We start from the raw sequence: 26,793 nt of genomic DNA on the forward strand, positions 1-26,793 counted from the left end.
CTGGTCTAATAGCAGAGATTCTCTCAGTGGAAGCACAGTAACTGGCCACAATGGGATGTTCTGGGTGGTTGGGTTTATGGATTTTAGGAAGTGTGTAGAAGATAGGCGTATGGGGAGTGGTAGTGGTGAGGAGAGAGAGAGACTGAGGGGAGAGGTTCTGGGATGGGCCTAAGGATTTGAGGAGAGCCTGGAGAGCCTGCTGTATTTCTGGAACGGGATCACTGTGGCAAGGATTTTATGTGGATACATCTGACAGCTGGTGAAATCCTTTTGCAAGGCAATCCCCATGGTTCACAACCACAGCAGTGGAGCCTTTGTCAGCAGGTAGCATTATAAATTCAGGATCAATTTTTATGTGTTAGATTGTGGTTCTTTGTGCAGGTGTAAGGTTAGCTAGCTTCCCTGTTAACGGATTTGGGGAACAATAGTCAGGTAAGATTTGAGGTTAAGAAATCCGGGAATGTTAACAGAGGTGATTTGGGGGTGGTGGGGATAGATTACAGTTAGATGGAGAAGTGATCTGAGTCAGGTAGGGTTAAATAGGCTTTGGGGGTTGAGTCTGATTGGTAGGGTTGATGGTGAAAATGTGCTCTGTTGTGTGGACCAGAAGAGGGAGAGAAGGTCTTTAACAAGTCCAACATATCTGAATTTGGGAGTGAGGCAAAAGGTAAGGTCTTTGGAATGGACTGATGCTTCTGTGGGACATCGGCTTTTAGAGGAAAGGTTCATGTCTGTGTTTCAGGTCTGTTTAGGTTCTGGATTCTGTATAGTTGGGGGGAGAGTTTCTGAGTGTGTAGTAAAGGTAGTAGGTCTGTGAGGCAGAGTTTGTCAGCTGACAAAGGCTCCAGTGCTTTGGTTGTGAACCATGGGGATTGCCTTGCAAAAGGACTTCACCAGCTGTCAGATGCATCCACATAAAATCCCTGCCACAGTGATCCCTTTCCAGGGATTTTGAGGGTATTCTAGAGGTGGTGGATGGTAGTAGTCATGGATTTGATTATGAAACTGTCAGGTTTATCTGAGACACAGATACATAACACACTTGATAACTAAGGGTTGGATTTTGTTTTAAAAAATGCAAATTGCTTTAGCTGTTTTTACATAATTATGAATGGTTCTCTCCTCATGATAACACAGCAGAAAGATGCATGTTTACTGTTTTGAATGTAATCCATTTTGTCTGTTCTCACAGGATGTGTTAAATGGATACAACAGCACAATATTTGCTTATGGTCAGACTGGATGTGGAAAAAGTTTCACTATGCAAGGATCCTACGATAACTATTCTGAACGTGGTGTCACACCACGGGCCATAGAGCATATTTTTGAAGAAATAGCTCTTGCTGAGAATACAAAATATCTTGTTCTTGTCTCTCACTTAGAGATTTATAATGATGAAATAAGAGATTTGCTTGGAAGTGGCAGAAGAAATAAGCTTGAGCTCAAAGAACATTCAGAGCATGGAGTATTTGTTCAAGGTACAAAGGAAATACTATTAGTGTTTGACATTATAAAAAGAGCATTCAAAAAGTTTTGCACAGTCATCTCTAATTTTTTTATTTTTTTGCAGGAGAAGAATGAAATCTTTTGTGAACATGCTTGGAACACTTAGCTATAAGTTGGTGTATAAAAGTATTTTCTTTCATTTACAGGTGAGCCATAATGGACTGTGAAGTGGATGTCAGGTTGCAACAATGGTCAGTGATGGAGTTCCTCTTCAAGACCGACGATGACTCTGTCACAACGATTCACAGGAAGTTGCTCCCTGTTTATGAGGAGGACACAGTGGATTGCAGCAGTATCCAGCAGTGGTTGCAGAGGTTTAAAGAAGGTGATTTCTCTCCAATGGACAATCCATGATGTGGTAGACCATCGATGGCAGTAAGTGATGTGAATAGGGAGACCATTGATCAAATAATCCAAAATGACAGATGTGTGACAACATGACAGCTTGCTGAAATGACTCATTTGTCATTGGGTAGTGTGGTATCACTGGTACAGTCACTCGGGTACAGAAAAATCTGTACACATTGGGTGCCTAGATTATTGATAAGAGAAATGAAAATAATGAGGAAGAATGAGTGCGAGGATCTCACAAAGACCTTTACTGAAGAGTGGAAACAGTGTTTTGATGGCGTCATTACCCAGAATGAAACATGGTTGTTTTTGTCCGAACCTGAGAGCAAAACCCAATACATGGAGTGGCATCATCTGGGTTCCACTCGGAAGAAAAAAACAAGGCTTTCACAAGCACCAGGCTGAAAGGTGATGGTCTCCTCCTTCTGGGATCAGTGTGGTGTAATTTTCATTGACTTTTTGGAACCTGGCTCCACAATTAACCAGGATCATTACTGTTTGTCATTGGACAAGCTGCGATGTACCATCAAGGCCCGCAGACCACAACTTCAGGGTCAGCTCATCAGACTACACCATGACGATGCCAAACCCCATACAGCCCTTATGACGCAGGAGAAAATCAAGAAAATGGGTTGGAAAATTGTTCCTCATCCTCCCTGCAATCCGGACTTAGCTCTGTCTGATTTGTACCTCTTTGATCGTCTGAAGGCCCACCTGCATGATAAAACATTTGATATTGAGAAAAACCTTATTTCCTGTGTCAAGTGACAGTGTAAAAGTCAACCCCCAGAATTTTACCAAAGTGCATTTACATCATGGAAAGAACGTTGGGCCAGATGTGTCACAGCTGATGGAGGCTACATTGAGTAGGCTAAATGTATAGCTAAATGTTTCAAGTATGTTCACAAAAAATTTTGTTCTCCTCCTGCAAAAAATAAAAAAATTAGAGATGACTGTGCAAAACTTTTTGACCACCCTTTGTACTATCTGTATGTTAACGTTCAGAATCGCATCAGTTATTGACACATTTGTTCAAAATTAAAATAAGGAATACTTATTTTCTTAAGCATATTGATATTAGATAACAGCCAATGTATTTGTTGTAATTTGTACAAGTTTCTTTCTCTTACCACCACTACACACCTTTCTCATACTGCAACTATACATTGAAACCAGTGTATAGCAGCTTATGACATTGTGTCTGCTTGATTGTTTCATTATTAATGTCTTTCAAGTATATGAATAGTCATTTTGTGGTTAATACCTCTTCATTACCATTTCTGCTGGAGTATCGACTTACTCAGGTCTATAAGGCATGTTGAGAAAGTAAGTGTACTGTGACCATAATAGGCTGTGTTTCTTTGTTCTTGAGGCTTTGCAACACTGTGTGGTAGAGGGGAATCCTCTGACCTGAGTAAGTGTTACAGAAATATGGTAATATGTAAACTCATGTTGTAGTATCCAGTTGAGTGAAAGATGTTGGTAAGAGATCCCTCCAAGTGTGAGCCATCTGTTGTGATCCGCTTCCTATTCATGGTAGGAATAACAGGTGCTGGAATTTTTTCATGAATCAAATAGTTTACAGTGAAGGTGTTATGAACAGAACAAATTTGTTTAAGTAGTGTAGGGAGTTTGGTGGAAGCAAAACAAATATTCATAATGAACAGAGGAGTGGAAGGCCTTCCATTTTGACTGAGGAGTTGGTGCAAAAAATCGAGTAAACTGTTGGTGAAGACCACCATGATTGACAGTGGATGAAATTTCTGTGATGTTTCCGCAACTCTACAGAATTCTCTTGTATGAAACACTCACAGAAACACTAGGATAATGGAAACCGTGTGCAATATGGGGCACAAAACACTGACAGAGCAGCACAAGAAAAATAGGGTCAGTAGTGCCTGCATGTTTCTTGAGCTATTTGAGTTGGAAGATGAGAATTTTCTGAGCTCTGTTGTGATGGAGATGAAACTTGTGTGGCTCATTACATGCCTGAGACAAAAAGAGTGACATCACACTGGCATCACACCAATTCCCCATCTGCCAAAAAATTAAAATCCACAATTTTGGGCAAAAATGTCATGGCCTCAATGTTTTGGGGCCAAAACAGCTTCGTTTTGGCCAAATTTCTGTCTCATGGGGAGACCCACAACACATGATGATATTGTGAGACCTTCAAAAATCTCAAAAGGAATATTCAGAACAAAGCAGGGGAATGCTGACAAGAGGAGTGTGTTGCATGACATTGTCCGTCCTCATACAGCACTAGGCACCAAGGTACTATTGGATTCCCTGCCACCCCCTCTCCCCCCCCCCCCCTGCCCCCCTCGCCACCAACCCGCATATTCTCCTCACTTGACACATTCAAATCATCATCTTTGCAGCTTCCTGAAGGCATACATGAGTGGAATTAAACTACCAACTGCTGAGCAGATGGAGAAAGAGGTTCTGATGTGGGGGGAAGGAATTGATGGGAGAGTTCTTCGAGAAGGGCCTAAAGAAGCTTGTACCAAAGCTCACCACATACATTGAACAGCATGGTGATTATGTGAAAAAATAGTCAACAAGTGTATCAACAATATCCTGCAGTTATATAAAAGCCCAAGTTTTGGTCCCCAGACAGTCAGTCCACGGCTGATTATCAGATGAGAAACCTGTGCTGGTTAGGTCAACAATAATACATCAACTTAACTGAGAAATAAGTGTAATACAAATAGGTCATGTGTTGAAACAATGACAGTGTCTGTTCAATACATACTGCATTATTCTGCAAGAACTGTGAACAGTGTGGTTAGGTTTTTACTGCTCCTAGACATTCAACAGTAAACTATTGTAGCAGCATGCTGATGTTTGCCTGCAACCTATTAATGAGGCTTATCAGAATTTGCCAATACTTAACTAGCCATGTAACTGAACTGTGTAATATTAGGAGGGGGGTTAGAATAGTGAAAATAAAGAACTGTGAAACAACTGTGCAACTGTCAGCTATGTCATTTACAGTAATCAGTGTTGAACTTCCACCCCCATTTTTCAGCCAGTATAACAATACAGTACGTCAACACAGAGGACCATTAATGAGATAATAAAGCAGATGAACATCACACATTGTGGTCTGTAGTTAAGTCTGAATTAGGTGTTAAAAATTACAAGCAAAACATTTCAAAAATCAAACTTAAAGAAAAATCTGTTTTAAATCCAGCTCAAATACCTGAGTGACTGCTTCAATAAGTACTTCATAAATGTAGCAAAATCTGATTTAAATGTAGGAAATTATGAGCAGAAAGTAAATAGTTTTGGATTGAAAGACAGTATTAGTGAACCTCTTAAATAATTCAGCACAATCTCAACAAAATTTGTTGACAATGTCATACTCTCTTTAAAAGATAAAGACTTTGCAGGTAGGTATCCACCAAAGTAATCAAAAAAGTTGACAACATAATAGGTCATAATAAACAAATCATTTGAGAAAGGTTACTTCCCTGATCTCTTGAAATGTGCAGAAGGGAAACCATTGTTTAAAAAGCTTCAGAAGCTGATTTGGGAAGTTATCACCCCATTTCTATGCTCCCAGTCATATCAAACATTTGTAAAAATTGCTGCTTTATGAATAGAAAGCTTCATCACACAGTGTGATATTTCAAATGACCAGTTTTCCTTTGAATAAGGTAAAAAAACAACAGATACAATAAAAAGGTTTATTGAAAAAATTACTTGATCGTTAGATAGGAAAGCTAAAACTGCAGGAATATTCTGTGATCTTACAAAAGCATTTGACTCTGTAAACCATGCCCTGGTGCTTTTCAAACTCAGCAGGTTGGAATGTTGGGTATTGCTTTGAAATGGTTTGAATCATATCTTATGGAGTGGAAACAAAGGGTAATGATCACATCAAATGGAACAGATTACTACTCAGAGTGGAAAACTGTCTCAGAAGATGTTCTAAATTTTTCACTCACTAACCCTGTCATCCGTGGTATCACTATTTTTAATCATCATTATCCTCATACACAGATGTGAAATTTATGTCTTTGCTATCACAAATATTTGGCTGTTTATTCCAAATATGTTTTGATTTCTGAGGTTGTGGTTACAGTGGGGCCTGAGAACGCAGTTGTTTATATCTGAATACATATTGAATTTCACTTCTATACTGATGTGAGAAGGTTAGAATGTCTCTTGCTCTCAAACATATCATTTGTCTGCTGCTCTCTCATAGACTTTGTAGATCCTCTAGCTGACACACACTCTTTCTTTTCCATCATAACCCACAAAGAGTATCAACAACATTGCAGCAAAAAACAGAGAAGTATGCCACTGGCCTCAATCTAGGCTTTTACCATATCCTTCAAAAACGAATAGTCTTCTTAAGTATATGTCCAATTTTAAAGTCTACATCTACATCTACATCTACATCTACATCTACATCTACATCCATACTCCACAAGCCACCTGACAGTGTGTGGCGGAGGGTACCCTGAGTACCTCTATCGGTTCTCCCTTCTATTCCAGTCTCGTATTGTTCTTGGAAAGAAGGATTGTCTGTATGCTTCTGTGTGGGCTCTAATCTCTCTGATTCTATCCTCATGGTCTCTTCGCGAGATATACGTAGGAGGGAGCAATATACTGCTGGACTCTTCGGTGAAGGTATGTTCTCGAAACTTTAATAAAAGCCTGTACCAAGCTACTGAGTGTCTCTCCTGCAGAGTCTTCCACCTATCATCTCCGTAACGCTTTCACGATTACTAAATGATCCTGTAACGAAGCGTGTTGCTCTCCATTGGAACTTCTCTATCTCTTCTGTCAACCCTATCTGGTACGGATCCCACACTGCTGAGCAGTATTCAAGCAGTGGGCGAACAAGTGTACTGTAACCTACTTCCTTTGTTTTCGGATTGCATTTCCTTAGGATTCTTCCAATGAATCTCAGTCTGGCATCTGCTTTACCGACGATCAACTTTATATGATCATTCCATTTTGAACCACTCCTAATGCGTACTCCCAGATAATTTATGGAATTAACTGCTTCCAGTTGCTGACCTGCTATTTTGTAGCTAAATGATAAGGGATCTTTCTTTCTATGTATTCGCAGCACATTACACTTGTCTACATTGAGATTCAGGTGCCATTCCCTGCACCATGTGTCAATTTGCTGCAGATCCTCCTGCATTTCACTACAATTTTCCATTGTTACAACCTCTCGATACACCACAGCATCATCTGCAAAAAGCCTCAGTGAACTTCCTATGTCATCCAGCAGGTCATTTATGTATATTGTGAACAGCAACGGTCCCATGACACTCACCTGTGGCACACCTGAAATCACTCTTACTTCGGAAGACTTCTCTCCATTGAGAATGACATGCTGCATTCTGTTATCTAGGAACTCCTCAATCCAATCACACAATTGGTCTGATAGTCCATATGCTCTTACTTTGTTCATTAAACGACTGTGGGAAACTGTATCGAATGCCTTGCAGAAGTCAAGAAACAAGGCATCTACCTGTGAACCCGTGTCTATGGCCCTCTGAGTCATGTGGATGAATAGCGCGAGCTGGGTTTCACATGACTGTCTTTTTCGAAACCCATGCTGATTCCTACAGAGTAGATTTCTAGTCTCCAGGAAAGTCATTATACTCGAACATAATACGTGTTCCAAAATTTTACAACTGATCGACGTTAGAGATATAGCTCTATAGTTCTGCACATCTGTTCGACGTCCCTTCTTGAAAACGGGGATGACCTGTGCCCTTTTCCAATCCTTTGGAACGCTACGCTCTTCTAGAGACCTACGGTACTGTGTTGCAAGAGGGGGGCAAGTTCCTTCGCGTACTCTGTGTAAAATCGAACTGGTATCCCATCAGGTCCAGCGGCATTTCCTCTTTTGAGCGATTTTAATTGTTTCTCTATCCCTCTGTCGTCTATTTTGATATCTACCATTTTGTCATCTGTGCGACAATCTAGAGAAGGAACTACAGTGCAGTCTTCCTCTGTGAAACAGCTTTGGAAAAAGACATTTAGTATTTCGGCCTTTAGTCTGTCATCCTCTGTTTCAGTACCATTTTGGTCACAGAGTGTCTGGACATTTAATTTTGATCCACCTACCGCTTTGACATAAGACCAAAATTTCTTAGGATTTTCTGCCAAGTCAGTACATAGAACTTTACTTTCGAATTCATTGAACGCCTCTAGCATAGCTGTCCTCACACTACATTTCGCTTCGCATAATTTTTGTTTGCCTGCAGGGCTTTGGCTATGTTTATGTTTGCTGTGAAGTTCCCTTTGCTTCCGCAGCAGTTTTCTTACTCGGTTGTTGTACCATGGTGGCTCTTTTCCATCTCTTACGATCTTGCTTGGCACATACTCATCTAACGCATATTGTACGATGGTTTTGAACTTTGTCCACTGATCCTCAACACTATCTGTACTTGAGACAAAACTTTTGTGTTGAGCCGTCAGGTACTCTGTAATCTGCTTTTTGTCACTTTTGCCTCGTGATGACTGGGTGTTGTGTGCTGTCCTTAGGTTAGTTAGGTTTAAGCAGTTCTAAGTTCTAGGGGACTGATGACCATAGATGTTAAGTCCCATAGTGCTCAGAGCCATTTGAACCATTTTTTTTTGTCACTTTTGCTAAACAGAAAAATCTTCCTACCTTTTTTAATATTTCTATTTACGGATGAAATCATCGATGCCGTAACCACTTTATGATCGCTGATTCCCTGTTCTGCGTTAACTGTTTCAAATAGTTCGGGTCTGTTTGTCACCAAAAGGTCTAATATGTTATCGCCACGAGTCGGTTCTCTGTTTAACTGCTCAAGGTAGTTTTCAGATAAAGCACTTAAAAAAATTGCACTGGATTCTTTGTCCCTGCCACCCATTATGAACGTTTTAGTCTCCCAGTCTATATCCGGCAAATTAAAATCTCCACCCAGAACTATCACATGGTGGGGAAATCTACTCGAAATATTTTCCAAATTATCCTTCAGGTGCTCAGCCACAACAGCTGCTGAGCCAGGGGGCCTATAAAGACATCCAATTACCATGTCTGAGCCTGCTTTAACCATGACCTTCACCCAAATCATTTCACATTTCGGATCTCCATCAATTTCCTTCGATACTATTGCATTTCTTATCGCTATAAACACGCCTCCCCCTTCACTGTCCAGCCTGTCTCTGCGGTATACATTCAAATCTGAGGTTAGGATATCTGTCCCTAGTACTATATGGGGGTTGTGACCGTTTATTAATGAGAGCAGTTCTGGGACCTTTCTATAGATGCTCCTGCAGTTTACTATTAGCATATTAATATTGTTATTCCCTGTTACATTTTGCCTACTCCTACCTTGCCGCGTCTCAGGAGGCGTCTTGTCAGGCCTAGGGAGGTAATTCTCTAACCTAAAAAACCCCATGTGCACTCCACACATACTCTGCTACCCCTGTAGCCGCTTCCGGCGTGTAGTGCACGCCTGACCTATTCAGGGGGACTCTACATTTCTCCACCTGATAGCGGAGGTCGAGAAATTTGCACCACAGATCTCCGCAGAATCGTCTGAGCCTCTGGTTTAAGCCTTCCACTCGGCTCCAAACCAGAGGACCGCGATCGGTTCTGGGAACGATACTACAAATAGGTAGCTCTGATTCCACCCCGCGAGCAAGGCTTTCTGCCTTCACCAATTCTGCCAACCGCCTGTACGAACTGAGGATGACCTCTGAACCCAGACGGCAGGAGTCATTGGTGCCGACATGAGCAACAATTTGCAGTCGGATGCACCCGGTGCTCTCTATTGCCGCCGGTAGGGCCTTCTCCACATCTCGGATGAGACCCCCCGGTAAGCACACAGAGTGAACACTGGCCTTCTTCCCCGACCTTTTCGCTATTTCCCTAAGGGGCTCCATCACCCGCCTAACGTTGGAGCTCCCAAAAACTAATAAACCCCTCCCCCCGTGTGCCTGCTCGGACCTTGCTGAAGGAGCAGCCACATGTCCACTCGCAGGCAGAGCGGGCGATGCCACACGGCCAGCCTCCACATTTACCCTCCGCCTTGAGCGCCGCGAACGCCGCTGAACCCGCCACTCCCCTTGGGGAGAGGGTGGCCCAACCGCGCCCGGTACCCGCGAAGATGTCTCGACAGCAGGGACAGTGGGTGAAGCATGTAACATCTGGGGTGTACCTTGCGACGCACCAGACTCCCCACTGCCGCTACACTCCGAGGCAGCAGCCTGAAGATGGCTGACTGTGGCCATCAACATGTTCAGCTGTTCGTGAACAGTGGCCAGCTCCTCCTGCGTCCGTACACAGCAGTCACACATCCTATCCATCCTAAGGAATCAATTTACTGAAGAGAGTTAATCAACTTTTAACTAGACTGCTAAGTCACTAAAGGTGGCTGACTATTGACTAAACTGTGACTGCTAGCCACTTCTTGTAGAAAACAAAGAATATAGCACTACCTGTCTCTGGACTGTATTGAAAACAAACACTAGCACTACTGGCACTATGGTTGACTAAAGGGACTCTCTCTGACTGTATTAAAAACAAACACGAAATATATGGAACACTATTAATAGCACTCGACAAATAAAGCTTCCTAAAAGCAAAAAAAAACATGGAAGAAGAAGTGACAAGTAAGAAAAATACAGTTAATACTAAAATTAAGGTAGCTCGCTGCACAGCAGAAGTGAAGCAGACGGATGGTTTTAGAATCAATCCAGTTCCTACTACAGATGGATTCAGTCAAACTCCAGTTTAAATGTGGTAGCTGTACCAAAAGAGCCAAAGTACGTACTGTACATTGCCATGGTTGGCATCTAATTTTCTGCCTGCTCACTACTCCCCTTCCCACATTCAGCTACTTCTCAGTCAAGCTGGTATATCAGTTCCCTCTCTGACCTTCTGTAGTGCTGTGCTTGAGCAACTGCAAAACTCGGACTGCAATATCTACTAGAGTGCAAGTCTTAATAGCAACTAATACACAAATAAAATATCACAATCATGATTCAGTACAATTCTCGAATTTGAGCTTGTCCCATCATCTACTGATGTCTGTTTTTACTGTCTCCATGATGAGTCTTGCTGCTGTAATTTATTCTCGTGACAACAATTACTCTCAACTTAATATTATTTAGCTGGATAGATGAAAGATCTACTCACCAAGTGGCAGCATAACACACACACATAAGGAACTGTTGTGAGTGGCAAGCTTTAGGAGCCAGTGGCTCTTTCATCAGGCTGATGGGTTGAAGGGGAAGGAAGAAGGGTGAAGGAAAAGGACTGGAGAGGTCTAGGAAAAGGGATAGATTTTGGGAAAGTCATCCAGAACTGCACGTCAGGGGAGACTTACCATATGGGAAGAGGAGGAAAGACTGATTGTTGGAGACTGCATCGTGTGAGATTTGAAAACCTGACAGCTTAAAGGTGGAAGACAGGGTAATATGCAAGACAGAGATTACTACTAAAACATCGTGCATCAGTTAATAAGAATGAGAAGCTAAGTGTATTGTAAGTATCAGAGGTGGGAAGGGGTGGTGGAAAATAGACGGGAAAGACAATGAAAGATGTGGGAAATTAAAATGGAGTGAAGCAAAGAGTAGTTACAATGAAGAAAAGCTGAGACAGAACAAATTAACGTAAATTAAGGCCATGTGGGTGGCGAGAACTAAGGACATGGTGTAGTATTAGTTCCCACCTGCAGAATTCTGAGAAATTGATGTCTGGGGGAAGAATCCAGATGGCTCATGTGGCGAAACAGGAGCTGAGGTCATGAATGTCATGTTGTAGAGCATGTTCTGCAACAAGATATTGCAAGATGCAAGTATATACCCTCTGCTTATGCCCATTCATCCTAACTGAAAATTTGATGGTAGACATGCCACTGTAGAAGGCTGAACTGTGTTTACATAATAGCTGGTATATGACATGTGCCACTTCTCAGGTGGCTCTCACTTTGATAGTACATGTTTTGCCAGTTACAGGGCTATTGTAGGTGGTGGTAGGAGGGTGCATAGGGCAAGTCTTGCAGTGGGGATGGTCACAGGGGTAGGAGCCAAAGCATAGGGAGAGGGGTGCAGAAGGAATATTGCAGAGATTGGGAGGACGACGGAAAGGTATTCTAGGTGTGGTGGGCAAAATCTGTGACCGTCCCCACTACAAGACTTGCCCTTTGCACCCTCCTACCACCACCCTGTAAATGGCAAAACATATACTATCAAAGGGAGAGCCACCTGCAAAATACACGTCATATACCAGCTAATACGTAAACACTGTTCAGCCTTCTACATCAGCATGACTACCACCAAATTATCAATGAATGGGCATAGGCAAAGGGTATATACTGGCAACTCACAATATCCTGTTGCAGAGCATGCTCTACAACATGACATTCGTGACCTCGGCACCTGTTTCACCAGATGCACCATCTGAATTCTTCCCCCAGACACCAGTTTCTCAGAACTCTGCAGGTGTAAACTAGCACTGCAACATGTCCTAGGTTCTCGCCTCCCACCTGGCCTTAATTTACGTTAATTTCTTCTGTCTCAGCTTTTCTTCACTGTAACTACTCTTTGCTTCACTCTGTTTTAATTTACCACATCTTTCATTGTCTTTCTCGTCTATTTTTCACCACCCCCTCCCACCTCTGTTATGTACAATGCACTCAGCTTCTCAATCTTATTAACTCATGCACAATGTTTTAGTAGTAATCTCTGTCTTGCATATTACCCTGTCTTCCACCTTTAAGCTGTCAGGTTTCCAAACCTCGCCCGATGCAGTCTCCAACAATCAGTCTTTCCTTTTCATCTTGTATGGTAAGTCTCCTCTGACCTGCAGTTCTGGGTGACTTTCCCAAAATCTATCCCTTTTTCCTAGACCTCTCCAGTCCTTTTCTTTCACCACCCTTCTCCCTTCAACTCTTCTGCCTGATGAAGGAGCCACTGGTTCCAAAAGGTTGCCGATCACAAGTCTTTTATGTGTGTGTGTTCTGCTGCTGCTTGGTGAGTTGATTTTTTATCCATCCAATTAAATAATTTTATCAGTAATTGATAGCTTAATATGATTTATTTCATTAGTTGAACATTACATTCTTGATAATGTATCCTTCTTGTTTCGTCTGAATGTCAGCATCATGTTCTAAAGCTTATTAACAACTGGTAACATTTTTACCCGGTATTGTAATAAGTGAATAGCAATCGAATTTCTGATTTGCAACCCAGTTAGTAAATCATTACAGTCACTCATAATCAAATAAAATATTGATCTGGATTTGGAATCAAATAACGTTTTTGAAGGACAACTTCTCCACTTTTGAATGTTACCTGTACTTAAAAAGCAGCCTTATATTTGAACATGATTATCCATACATTTATTGTAAACCTGTTCAAATACAACAAGAAGTTGTCAGATGACAGATTTTGGTGCTATTTCCTCCTGTGTTTCACAAAACTGTCAAATTTTTAAGCAGAGCAATAGACTGTTGTAGTGGTTACTTCATAGTTTCTTGTGTATCCCTTGTGTTAATACCATGTGAGTCAAATGTCATGTGATTCTTCAAGCAATGGCCATACAGTATCAAGTACTTCAGCATACTAGGAATTCTTGAATCTGTTCAAAGGTGAGTACCATTTGCCCAGTCCTGCCCTTCCAAATTCTTCAAAATATATCTGCATGTGACCTCAATAATCAAAGCTTTATCAAAAAATATAAGCTGAGCCCTATATCTTATTAATCAATGTAAAAATGTTAACCTTGACAGTAGTAGTTTAATCTGCAAATATGACAACACTCTTTCCAGAAACCATTCATTCAATTTGAATCTGGCAGAGACAGTTTTTTACCACTGCTGCTATTTTACTCAATACCTCCATATATTCTTACATTAGCTAGATTATAAATAACTCAAATCAGAGCTTCTTTCTGTGTAAATTGTTCTGGTCATTTGAGTGTTTGATTACTTTTAGGAAAGCATTATAGAATGATGCAAGCTTGACTCTTTATGCAGTTCCTTCATGAACAAATAATCATGTCTCTGTTGGATATGGGATAATTATCAACAGCTGATCTGACAACAGAGCGAGTATGGGATACTTATATACATGGAGGCAATGAGATTGTTTTATGGCATTCTTTGTCTTGTTCTCTTTATATTTCAGGTATATCTCTTCATTCAGTTCAAGGTGTACATGATTGTGAGAAACTCATGCAAAAAGGTATAAACAATAGGATAACAGCAGAAACACAAATGAATTATGATTCTTCACGCTCGCATTCAGTCTTTACTATACATGTAGAAATCGTCCCTGTTAATACATCAGAAGCTGATGGAATGCAAATGAAATTTCAAAACATACGAAAGGGAAAGTTAAATTTGGTAGACTTAGCTGGAAGTGAGCGTCAAGGTAAAGCAGGTAAGTGCAAAATGAGTGGAACTATATGTAGAATGTTGTTTATTCATCCATAACGTACAGTTACAAATCAAAGATTTTTGTACTGGAGACATGTCAAATTACTTTTTAAAAAATAAGGTTACAATAATTAACATATTCAAGCAGGCATTTCTGAATTCTTAGACATGAACAATTTAACAAGAACATATATAACACTTACGGTCATTTTGCAGCTTGCAATACAATTTACACAATATATTAACAATTTATTATACAATACATAACCTTTATTGTTTCATCTCTTTTCAAATTGCCAAACTGTTCTGCAAGAATTCTTCACTTGAATAATAACATTTATATAACACTTATAGTCATTTTGCAGCTTGCAATACAATTTACATGATATATTAACAATTTATTATACAATAGATAACCTTTATTGTTTCTTTTCTTTTCAAATTGCCAAACTGTCTTGCAAGAATTCTTCAATTGAATAATAAAATTTTTCCTGTATTGTATTAAGTAACAATCTTTTTAGTGGGTCAAACTCTTTTCCTCTAGTGTATTAAATAACAATATTTTTAGTGGGTCGAACGCCATATTTAACAGATTTGTGTTATTTAATTTATTGTAAATTTTTAATCCCATGTACAATGGTGTTTGAGCATTAAGTTTTAAATTATGAGAGGGAAATTTGAAACTGGGTCTGCAAAAAGTACTGCAACTGTGGTTGAAATGAAAATTGTCAAGTGAGTTTTGATTTTTATATATTAAATTAAAAATTTCGTAGATGTACAGAGATCGAATGGTTAGTGTGGGTTTTTTGGCTATAGCGATGGGCCACGCACCAAAAACTCCAACTTATTGTCATAAGACACTTATTAAGGTTCGTATGATTACAGAGAACACAAGGAAAACATTGCAGAAATTCACGACACGTGTATCACTCAGTCAAGTAGTAGACAGGACTAATCAAAGAACTCCAGTCTCCAAAGACCATTTACTCTGCACTTCGCCGGTGAAGTTACTGGCGGTCGATTGTCGCCACAGTTAGTATTTTTAATTTTTTAAATAATGGGTAACATGATGTTTTTCTTCAGACTAAACACATGTTTCTTATGATTGTCGTTTTAAGTGCAAGTAATCTTGGGCTGTTCATAGAGTTTTCCCAGAAAATTATTCTGTATCAAATTATAGTCTCAAAGTAGCTGTGGTAGACTATCTTCCTGGTGTCCAAGTGTGTGGAACCAGACAAGACATTCATTGTATAAACTAAGCTGTTTAGAAGTCAACATGTCAGCTTGTGCCTTCCAATTTAAATTTTTGTCAATATTTAGACCTAGAAATTTTACATAACTTGCTTCAGCCAATTCCTGATCACCATGCACTATTTTTATGAGAGATGCTGATGATGTTTTAGCACAGAACTGCACAAATTGTTTTTCTGACACTGAGTTTTAATCCATTGTGCTGAAACCATAATTCTAGGTTTCCCATTATATTTTCCACAGTATCATGAATTTGTTCTAAATTGTCATTTTCAATTAGAACTGAGGTGTCATCAGTGAATAAAACAGAGTGAGCATCTTTGCTTAAAGGTAGATCATTTGTGTACAGTAGAAAAAGATAAGGTCTTAAAATTGAGCCCTGTGGGATCTCTGTACAAATCTTTTTTCAGTCCAAGAATGACTTTTTTTCCATTTGAATTTAGAATAACTCTCTGTTTTCTTTCTGACAAATAAGATTTGAACCACTGTACTGCCCTTCCACAGGCCTATATCTTTCTAACTTGTGCAGAAGTAGTAAGTGATTGACATAGCTAAAAGCTTTGGTCAAACCACAAAAAATACCTGTGACCTTTTCACCCTTGTGTAAAGCAGAGCTTATCTTTTCAGTGAATTCCTTGATAGCATTTATTTTATTTTTCCCCTTTTGAAATCCAAATTGATTTTTAACTATAATATTGTTTTCTATAAGAAAGTTTTCAGTCCTTTCTATCACCTTAGCAAAAACTGGCAGCAGGGAGATAGGGCAGTAATTTCCCATGTCATCTGGTGAGCCTTCTTGAACAATTGTCTTATTTCAGCATTTTTTAACACATCTGGGAAATATCCTTCCTCAAATGACTAATTAATAATTTTAAATTATGTATGAGAAATGATGTTATAAAGAGTCTTGACTACAGTGGTTGGAACTTCATCCCACCCACCTAATTTCTTGTTTTTCAAAGACACTATAGCATCTTCTACATCTCTTGGGATAATTCTTTTGAATATTTTCAGGCCTGCATTTTGTTTTGTATTTACAAAGTTGACATCTAACTTGTTCTCATGGGCTGTGATATCTACTTCTGGTTTTGCCACACTTAAGAATAAATCATTGAAACAGTTTGACATTTGAAAAGGATCTATAATTATATAATTTTTTATTTTAATTTGAACAATTTCTTGGCACTTGTTCTTTACTCCCAACTCAGATTTAATGATACCACAAACTGCCTTTGATTTATTTTCATATTTACTAATACACATGTTGTTAACCAGTTTTTTTTTTGCTGCCTGTACGACTTTTTTGAATTTATTCTTATATCTCTTTACATACTCCACAAAGTCAGTATTCTTGTTATGTTTTACTCATTGTGAAGCAGTCTTTTCCTGGTACTAGAAACTTTTATTCCTGGCTTAATCTAGTTTATTTTATTGGCTACTCTTTGTCGCTAGGCTTGAGGGGGATAGTTTCATTGAAAATATCTAGGAAACGAAACAGTTTATGAATGTTTTGAAATTTTTGTTTCACTTGACACACAGTTATTGACAGGCCAGTTTATAGTTCTTAGTTTGTTGGAAAATATAGTTCCATTCTCTTTTCTAAAGTTCCTTTTAAAACATGTTTTCACATATTTTGATTTCCCTATTTTTGGGAACTCTATCAGCAGTGCTGAATGATCTGATATCCCTAAATCTAAACAGAATTTACTTTCATCCTCAAACTTATAATTTGTCAGAATATTGTCAATACATGTTTCAGAGTGGCTATTTCTTCTAGTACATTGAGTGAAATTTAAATTAAAAACATATTTCTGAGTCACAGAAATTTACAGTGTCATGATTATTATTTAATACATTTATATTGAAGTCTGCCGCAATTACAATTTTTTTCTTTCTGTCTTTCTGAAGCCTTTCTAATAAACATTGAAATTTGGATAAAAAGAATATTGTTACAGCACTTCCAGGAATTCTTCACAGAGATACAAGTACAGTATTTAAATCAATTAGCTCCACAGCACAACTTTCAAAATCACCTTCCTCATTCAAACAGTTGAACTCAGTTCTCTCTTTAAAATTTATTGAGTCATTTGGAAGGATGCAGCAGTCCCACGAGATCTGTTACCTCTACAAAACTACTGGCAAATGTAAAATGTTTAATTTTGTTTGGAATCCCTACACTGTCTTTTGTCAGCCAATGCTCATTTAAACATACAATTTTTTAAATTTGATCATTCTGAAAGTAAAACTTGAAGTTCAACAATTTTAGAATAACTTTGGTTACAAAAATCTGAGGCTATACCATTTTATTCCAATGCATTAGAAAATGTTTATTGCTGTTTTGAATGCTTTTAAGTAAATCATTTGTTGGAATATATCTATATATTTTTTTTAAATTTTCAGTTGATTCTTTTGTTTTAACATCCCTTTCACCACACTTTGTCAGTTTCCCTGATTTTTGGTGATTTTGCAAACGTCCAAAAACATTTTACTCAGAGTCACTGAGCCTAGCCTATTTAGATGTACACCATCTATACCGAGGCATTTGTTATTTATAAATTTGTTTGGGTTTATAAATACCATACCAGGCTTATCACACTGATCACTAATTCCATCATTTATCTTATCTGTGTAAGAGTCACTCAATGATCTCCTGTGCAAAATACCATTTATTACCAGTCGTTATTTAATATAAAAAGATTTGTCAGTACGAATCAAGTTTCGACATTCACTAATGATTTCGGCCTCACTGCTGTGTTGACAGTTTGTCCCAACATGCATGAATATGCCCTTCAAATTTGATTTCACTTTGTCATCCTTTTGGTTAGTAGCAATGTTTTTTTAAATGGTTGTTTAGTTGATCCAGCCTAATGCTAACATTGTGTTAAATTCTGAACAATGTTATTGAAGTGACAGTGAGTATCTGGTCACCCGTGCTAAAAGTAAAACATTAACTAAAAAATCAGAAACAAGAGTTGATTGATATTTATGTTATCTACTATATTTGTTAAAACAGTCTGTGAAAAATAAACATGCACTGGGTTGTTGTGGGATTCAATTAAACCTTCCACTGCAGCACTTGTTATGGAGGACTGGATTTGGTTAGATGTAGATAGCTTTTCATTCCAATATATACATAATGAGGAGATCCTCCAAACAGATGTGCTAGTGTACTATCCAGAGAAATGGGTCTAATGACTGTAGAATAAGTTTAAAACATTGATATTAGGCACAACAAAAAGACATTTGAGCTTTTGGCCAAAAGGTCTTCTTCTAAAGTAAAAATCACACATAAGCACATCTCGCACATACTTGACAGCAGTTGTGCTTGACTTGAGAAGCAGTCCATTGCTGATGGGGGTAAGGAGGAGGCTTGGTGGGGAGGCATAGCAGGGTAGGGGTGGGGCACAGTGTAGTGGTCCTTGTGGGAGCATGCAGGGATGTAGTGGTGACAGGATAGAGCTGATAGATGCAGGGGGTAAGTTTAGGTGGAAGGGGAAGGGGAGTGGAAAAGTAGATGAGTAGAGGAGGGTAGAAAGACTAGCTGGTGTGTTGTTGGAATAGAAGGCAGTGTAGGCTGGAATGGGTTCTGGGAAGAGGGTAGGTAGGTGGAGGACAGGCATTAGCAAAGCTTGAGGCCAGGGGGTTTGCAGGAACATAGGATATATTGCAGGAAGAGTTTTCATCTGAGCAATTCAGAAAAGCGATGGTCCAAGTCTCTTCTGGCCATCTGCATCCACATCTATAGACTGCAAACCACTGTGAGGTGCTTGGCAGAGAGTATGTCCCACTGTAACAGTTATTAGGGTTTCTTTCTGATCCTTCCACATATGGAGTGTGAAATATGCTCACTATTTTTATATACTTGAATTTAGCATATTTTGTGACAGTACTCACTTTTCCGTGAAATGTTTACAAGATGATATTTGTATTTTTTGTGTTGGCTTCAGTCATCTAGTGAAAGTATGATTCCACAATGCAGTTTCGTCGGCTGCAGAAATGACCTGGTTCAATGCGTTTGCCTCATTTTTGGTGCTTCAAATACCATTTCTTTGATGTAGTTCCTTCTTGATGTTTATATAAAAAAAGTAGTAACATTATTCATTTTTCCTGTTCACTAGCAAATTATTATAACGGCGACCTGCACATTGTTCCACTGTCACACACACCGAGAGTTCACTGCTGACTGACTATGGTCAAAGACGACTCCAGCGTCAAAGACATTTCACACAACACATAAGCTTCCACTTGTAACCAGTCTCTTTGATATTCTTCGTCACATCTACTAATATTAGTCAATACACTGTCACTCTCAAATATATAAGCAAATTAGCATAAAATAAGGCAAATTACAATTCACAAAAAAATATTCTGAGAAAAATATAAGAAAACATTTACAACCTCCCTCATTAGATTTGGTATCGACAAATCCGGTAGAAAATAACACATCTTCCAGATCCATTACAAGTGGAAGATTGATTGTTTGAATGCCTCTGTGCATGCATTAAGTATTCTAATCTTATCCTCACAATCCATGTGTGAGCCATATGTAGGGGGTTGTAGTATATCCCTAGAGTGATCATTTAAAGCCATATCTTGAAACTTTGTCACTAGACTTTCTCGGGATAGTTTATGTCTGTCTCCAAGAGTCTGCCAGATCAGTTCCTTCAGTACCTCTGTGACACTCTCCCATGGATTAAACAAACCTGTGACCATTTGGGCTGCCCTTCTCTGTATATGTTCAGTATCACCTGTCAGTCCTATCTGGTCCTGGCCCCACACACTTGATCCTTGAGCAATATTCTAGGATGGGTCACATGAGTGATTCGTAAGCAGTCTCTTTAGTGGACTGATTGCAGTTCACCAGTATTCTACCAATAAACCAAAGTCTACCACCTGCAGTACCCATGACTGAAACTATGTGATCATTCCATTTCATATCCCTACAAAGTGTTACACACAGGTATTTGTGTGAATTGGCTGATTCCAACAGTGACTCATCAATATTATAGTCATAGGATACTATGTTTTTTTCACTTTGTGAAGTGGACAGTTTTACATTTCTGAGTACTTAGAGTGAGTTGCCAATCTCTGCATGATGTTGAAATCTTATTGTTGAAATCTTATCAATGTCTGACGGAATATTTATGCAGCTTCTCTCAGATAGTACTTCATTATAGATAACTGCATCATCTGCAAAATGCCTGATTTTACTATTGATGTATTGCATGAGATTTGAAAACATCATTTTTAAATCTCATCTGATACAGTCCCCAACAATCAGTTGGGGACAGTGGAACAATCAGTCGATATCCAGTAACTCTCCTCCTACCCACGGTGCTGGGTGAATTTTCTGATATCTACCCCTTTTCTTAAACCTCTCCAGTCCTTTTCCTTCATCCCCCTCCCCCTTCCTTCCCCTTAACCCTTCTGCTGGAAGAAGGAGTCACTGCCTTGGAGAGCTTGCATAAGTGTAACCTTCTTTTATATGAGTGCGTTCTTCTGCCGCCACTTGATGAGTAGATTTTTTTATCCATCCAGTTACATTTTATTGTCAATAATTGAAACTGATTATTTTCATTGCTATAATCATGAATCTGTATTACTTGCAATAAAACCACTACATACCTTTTAAACGTTAATCAGAATATATTACAGAATGAGCAGGACACCTTCCAGTACAAATTGACTTAATTCTGTCGCTCATTGAGTCATTATATTTCATATAAATTTACTTGAATTTAAAATTCAGTCATGGCAGCTGCCAATAATCACCTATTATACAAAAGTTTATGTGTGTTACATCAACTTACTCATATGAGTCCTCAGACATAAGTGAATCTACATTGCATTAATAATGCAAAAACTGGTCTGTTCATGGAGTAACACTGTGATCCAAAGAGCACTGAGCTCCATGCAACTGTACCGATTACACTTGTAGAATATTTTCAGCAAATACCTATTTATATAAAAATGTTACAGTTGTTTCTCATACAGAAGTGAAATTAACTCCTTAAATGAATGGCAACAAAATTTAATCTCATGATACCATATCAAACGATGAGAAATGGAATAGTGACAATATTTGAAAAGGATAGATTGCTACTCACCATATAGAGGAGATGTTGAATCAGGGACAGGCACAAGAAAAAGACTGCTAAACATGTATGATTTTGGCCAAAGAGTCTTCTTCTAATGTACACTACTGGCCATTAAAATTGCTACACAATGAAGATGACGTGCTACAGATGTGAAATTTAACCGACAGGAAGAAGATGCTGTGATATGCAAATGATTAGCTTTTCAGAGCATTCACACAAGGTTGGCGCTGGTGGCGACACCTACAATGTGCTGATATGAGGAAAGTTTCCAACCAATTTCTCATACACAAACAGCAGTTGACCATTGTTTCCTGGTGAAACATTGTTGTGATGCCTTGTGTAAGAAGGAGAAATGCGTACCATCATGTTTCCAACTTTGATAAAGGTTGAATTTTAGCCTATCGCGATTGCGGTTTATCATATCACGACATTGCTCCTCACGTTGCTCGAGATCCAATGACAGTTGGCAGAATATGGAATCAGTGGGTTCATGAGGGTAATACGTAACGCCTTGCTGGATCCCAACGGCCTCGTATCACTAGTAGTCGAGGTGACAGGCATCTTATCCGCATGGCTGTAACAGATCGTGCAGCCATGTCTCAATCCCTGAATCAACAGATGGGGATGTTTGCAAGACAACAACCATGTGCATGAACAGTTCAATGACGTTTGCAGCAGCATGGACTATCAGCTCGGAGACTATGGCTGCGGTTACCCTTGATGCTACATCACAGACAGGAGCGCCAGTGATGGTGTACTCAACAATAAACCTGGGTGCATGAATGGCAAAACGTAATTTTTTTTGGGTGAATCCAGGTTCTGTTTACAGCATCGTGATGGTTGCATCCGTGTTTGGCGAAATGGTCGGGAACACACATTGGAAGCGTGTATTCGTCATCGCCATACTGGCGTATCACCTGGCGTGATGGTATGGGGTGTCTTGGTCACCTCTTGTTTGCATTTATGACACTTTGAACAGTGCACGTTACATTTCAGATGTGTTACGACCCGTGGCTCTACCCTTCATTCGATTCCTGCGAAACCCTACATTTCAACAGGATAATGCACAACCACATGTTGCAGGCCCTGTACGGGTTTTTCTGGATACAGAAAATGTTCAGCTGATGCCCTGGCCAGCACATTCTCCAGATCTCTCACCAATTGAAAACGTCTGGTCAATGGTGGCCGAGCAACTGGCTCGTCACAATACGCCAGTCACAACTCTTGATGAGCTGTGGTATCGTGTTGAAGCTGCATGGGCAGCTGTACCTGTACACGCCATCCAAGCTCTGTTTGACTCAATGCCCAGGCGTATCAAGGCCAGTATTACGGCCAGAGGTGGCTGTTCTGGGTACTGATTTCTCAGGATCTTTGCACCCAAATTGTTTGAAAATGTCATCACATGTCAGTTCTAGTATAATATATTTGTCCAATGAATACCCGTTTATCATCTGCATTTCTTCTTGGGGTAGCAATTTTAATGGCCAGTAGTGTAGAAAACACACACACACACACACACACACACACACACACACACACACACACGACCACTGTCTCTGGCCATGGAGGCCAGACTGCGAGCAACTGTGTCTGATTGGAGATGCAATCTGGGTAGTAGAGGTAAGGTGGAGCCTGCAACAGGGAGAGGGATGAATAGCAGGGTAGGAGTGGGGGAGGGTGTAATGCTGCTTATTGGAGCTTTCAGGAATGTGGTGGGAGCTTGGCAAGGCTGTTAGGAGTCATCAAGTGCTTTTGGGGGTGGGAGGGTGGGGGGCAGAAAATGTGAAAAGTAGAGGAGAGGAGAAAGACTAGTGGGTGCATTGGTGGAGTAGAAGGCTGTGTAGGTTGGAGTGGGACCAGGGAATCGGATAGGTAGGTGGAGGACAAGGGCTACTGAAGGTTGAGGTCTGGGGGTTTATGGGAACATTGAATATATTTCAGGGTGAGTTCTCATCTGTGCAGTTCAGAATAGATTGTGTTGGTTGGGAGAATCCAGATAGTACTTGCAGCAAAGCACTCATTACAGTGAAGCACATTGTGTTGAGCAGCATGTTCAGCAATGTGCTGATCCAGCTGCCTCATGAACACAGTTTGTTGGAGGACATTCATAAGGACAGACAACTTCTACATCTACATCTACATCCATACTCCGCAAGCCACCTGATGGTGTGTGGCGGAGGGTACCTTGAGTACCTCTATTGCTTCTCCCTTCTATTCCAGTCTCATATTGTTCGCAGAAAGAAGGATTGTCGGTATGCCTCTGTGTGGGCTCTAACCTCTCTTATTTTATCCTCATGGTCTCTTCGCGAGATATACGTAGGAGGGAGCAATATACTACTTGACTCCTCGGTGAAGGTATGTTCTCGAAACTTCAACAAAAGCCCGTACCGAGCTACTGAGCGTCTCTCCTGCAGAGTCTTCCACTGGAATTTGTCTATCATCTCCTTAATGCTTTCGCGATTACTAAATGATCCTGTAACGAAGCGCGCTGCTCTCCGTTGGATCTTCTCTATCTCTTCTATCAACCCTATCTGGTACGGATCCCACACTGCTGAGCAGTATTCAAGCAGTGGGCAAACAAGTGTACTGTAACCTACTTCCTTTGTTTTTGGATTGCATTTCCTTAGGATTCTTCCAATGAATCTCAGTCTGGCATCTGCTTTACCGATGATCAACTTTATGTGATCATTCCAATTTAAATCACTCCTAATGCGTACTCCTAGATAATTTATGGAATTAACTGCTTCCAGTTGCTGAACTGCTATATTGTAGCTAAATGATAAGGGATCTTTCTTTCTATGTATTCGCAGCACATTAAACTTGTCTACATTGAGATTCAGTTGCCATTCCCTGCACCATGCGTCAATTCGCTGCAGATCCTCCTGCATTTCACTACAATTTTCCATTGTTACAACCTCTCGATATACCACAGTATCATCCGCAAAAAGCCTCAGTGAACTTCTGATGTCATCCACAAGGTCATTTATGTATATTGTGAATAGCAATGGTCCTACGACACTCCCCTGCGGCACACTTGAAATCACTCTTACTTCGGAAGACTTCTCTCCATTGAGAATGACATGCTGCGTTCTGTTATCTAGGAACTCTTCAATCCAATCACACAATTGGTCTGATAGTCCATATGCTCTTACTTTGTTCATTAAATGACTGTGGGGAACTGTATCGAATGCCTTGCGGAAGTCAAGAAACACGGTATCTACCTGGGAACCCGTGTCTATGGCCCTCTGAGTCTCGTGTACAAATAGCGCAAGCTGGGTTTCAGACGATCGTTTTTTTCGAAACACATGCTGATTCCTACAGAGTAGATTTCTAGTCTCCAGAAAAGTCATTATATTCGAGCATAATACATGTTCCAAAATTCTACAACTGATCGACGTTAGAGATATAGGTCTATAGTTCTGCACATCTGTTCGATGTCCCTTCTTGAAAACGGGGATGACCTGTGCCCTTTTCCAATCCTTTGGAATGCTACGCTCTTCTAGAGACCTACGGTACTGTGTTGCAAGAGGGGGGCAAGTTCCTTCGCGTACTCTGTGTAAAATCGAACTGGTATCCCATCAGGTCCAGCGGCCTTTCCTCTTTTGAGCAAATTTAATTGTTTCTCTATCCCTCTGTCATCTATTTCGATATCTACCATTTTGTCATCTGTGCGATAATCTAGAGAAGGAACTACTGTGCAGTCTTCCTCTGTGAAACAGCTTTGGAAAAAGACATTTAGTATTTTGGCCTGTAGTCTGTCATCCTCTGTTTCAGTACCATTTTGGTCACAGAGTGTCTGGACATTTAATTTTGATCCACCTACTGCTTTGACATAAGACCAAAATTTCTTAGGATTTTCTGCCAAGTCAGTAAATAGAACTTTACTTTGGAATTCATTGAACGCCTCTCGCATTGCCCTCCTCACACAACATTTCGCTTCGCGTAATTTTTGTTTGTCTGCAAGGCTTTGGCTATGTTTATGTTTGCTGTGAAGTTCCCTTGTTCGTTATCATCCCCACGTAGAAGGCAGCACAGTGGGTGCAGCTTAGTTTGTAGATCACATGACTGCTTTCACATTAGCTCTGCCTTTGGTGAGATACGTGACAGTTGCAGCTGAAATGGAGCAGGAGGTGATGGAAGGATATTTGGGGCAGGTCTTGAATCTAGGTCTATTACAGGGGTGTAAGCCTTGAGGCAGGGGATTGGGAGCAGAGATGGAGTAGGAATGGATCAGGATGGATTGCCAAATACCTCTGTGGGAGGGTTTGGAAGGATAGTTGAGAGTACAACTGAGTGTAGTCAAAACCATGGTGGACCATGTGATTCATTGCTCCAATCCTGGGTAGTACTGCGTCACTCCTTTGTGGCCAGATGGTGGGAAGCAGGAGACAGGGCATAGGAGACCTGTTTCTGTACAAGTTTTGGAGGGTAATTTTGGTTTGTGAAGAACTCAGTGAGTGGAAAGAGCTGGTCATCAGTACAGATGTGATGGTCATGGGTGGCTAGGCAATATGGAAGGGATTCCTTAGTGTGGAGTGGGTGGCAGCTGTCAAGCTGGTGATTGATAGGTTGGATATGGATGGAGTTATCGATACAGTCATCTTTGATGTGGAAGTCATCATCAAGGAAGGTGGATTTTTGTGTTGAGTAGGACCAGGTGAACCAAATGGGGGGAATGTGTTGAGTAGAGTCATGCATGGCTCTGGTTTCAGCCTGCCAAGCCTGTGTTTTGTGACCTAGCCTGTACAGGCCATGGACCGGTCAACCTGGCTCACTGGGCTGGCAAGATGAACACAGACTGCCAGGTGAGAGCAGTGAGCTGACAGACCAGCTTGCCAGCCTGTTGACTTACCACTCTGCTGCACCATGTGCTCTTTTTGTGGTACTGCTGCATGTGCTAATCTTGCATCTGTTTGTAATGACTTAAGATATGTGGGGAGAGAAAACATATTCACATTTTGTGCTCTGTGATTCCTACTATGAGTTAATCCAGTATTACAATAACTGTGATTATCAGGGACTCCTCTCTATGAGAATGCAACACTTTTAATTCCCACAATGTACGTTTGATTTGCACAGTTTGAGAATTGGGACACATAATTACAAGAATGTATCCACAGTAAATATATTCTGTAGTTGTTACTAGTGTCACAAACACTTTTATAATATGTAAAGATACAGTAACAGACTGAAATTAA

At 40.2% G+C, this 26,793-nt stretch overlaps 1 protein-coding gene across 1 annotated transcript in view; it reads left to right on the top strand.

Moving 5' to 3' along the window:
- The window catches only part of LOC126260764 (kinesin-like protein KIF17), a 187,392-nt gene that overhangs the window by 20,687 nt on the left and 139,912 nt on the right, over positions 1–26,793 (top strand). The window contains exons 3-4 of the mRNA XM_049958103.1: positions 1,193–1,478; positions 13,996–14,250. Of these exons, the coding sequence (XP_049814060.1) occupies positions 1,193–1,478; positions 13,996–14,250 (541 nt within the window). The remainder of the gene's footprint in view (positions 1–1,192; positions 1,479–13,995; positions 14,251–26,793) is intronic.

This window comes from Schistocerca nitens, chromosome 5 (genome assembly GCF_023898315.1).
Source record: "Schistocerca nitens isolate TAMUIC-IGC-003100 chromosome 5, iqSchNite1.1, whole genome shotgun sequence".
NCBI classification, from domain to species: domain Eukaryota; kingdom Metazoa; phylum Arthropoda; class Insecta; order Orthoptera; family Acrididae; genus Schistocerca; species Schistocerca nitens.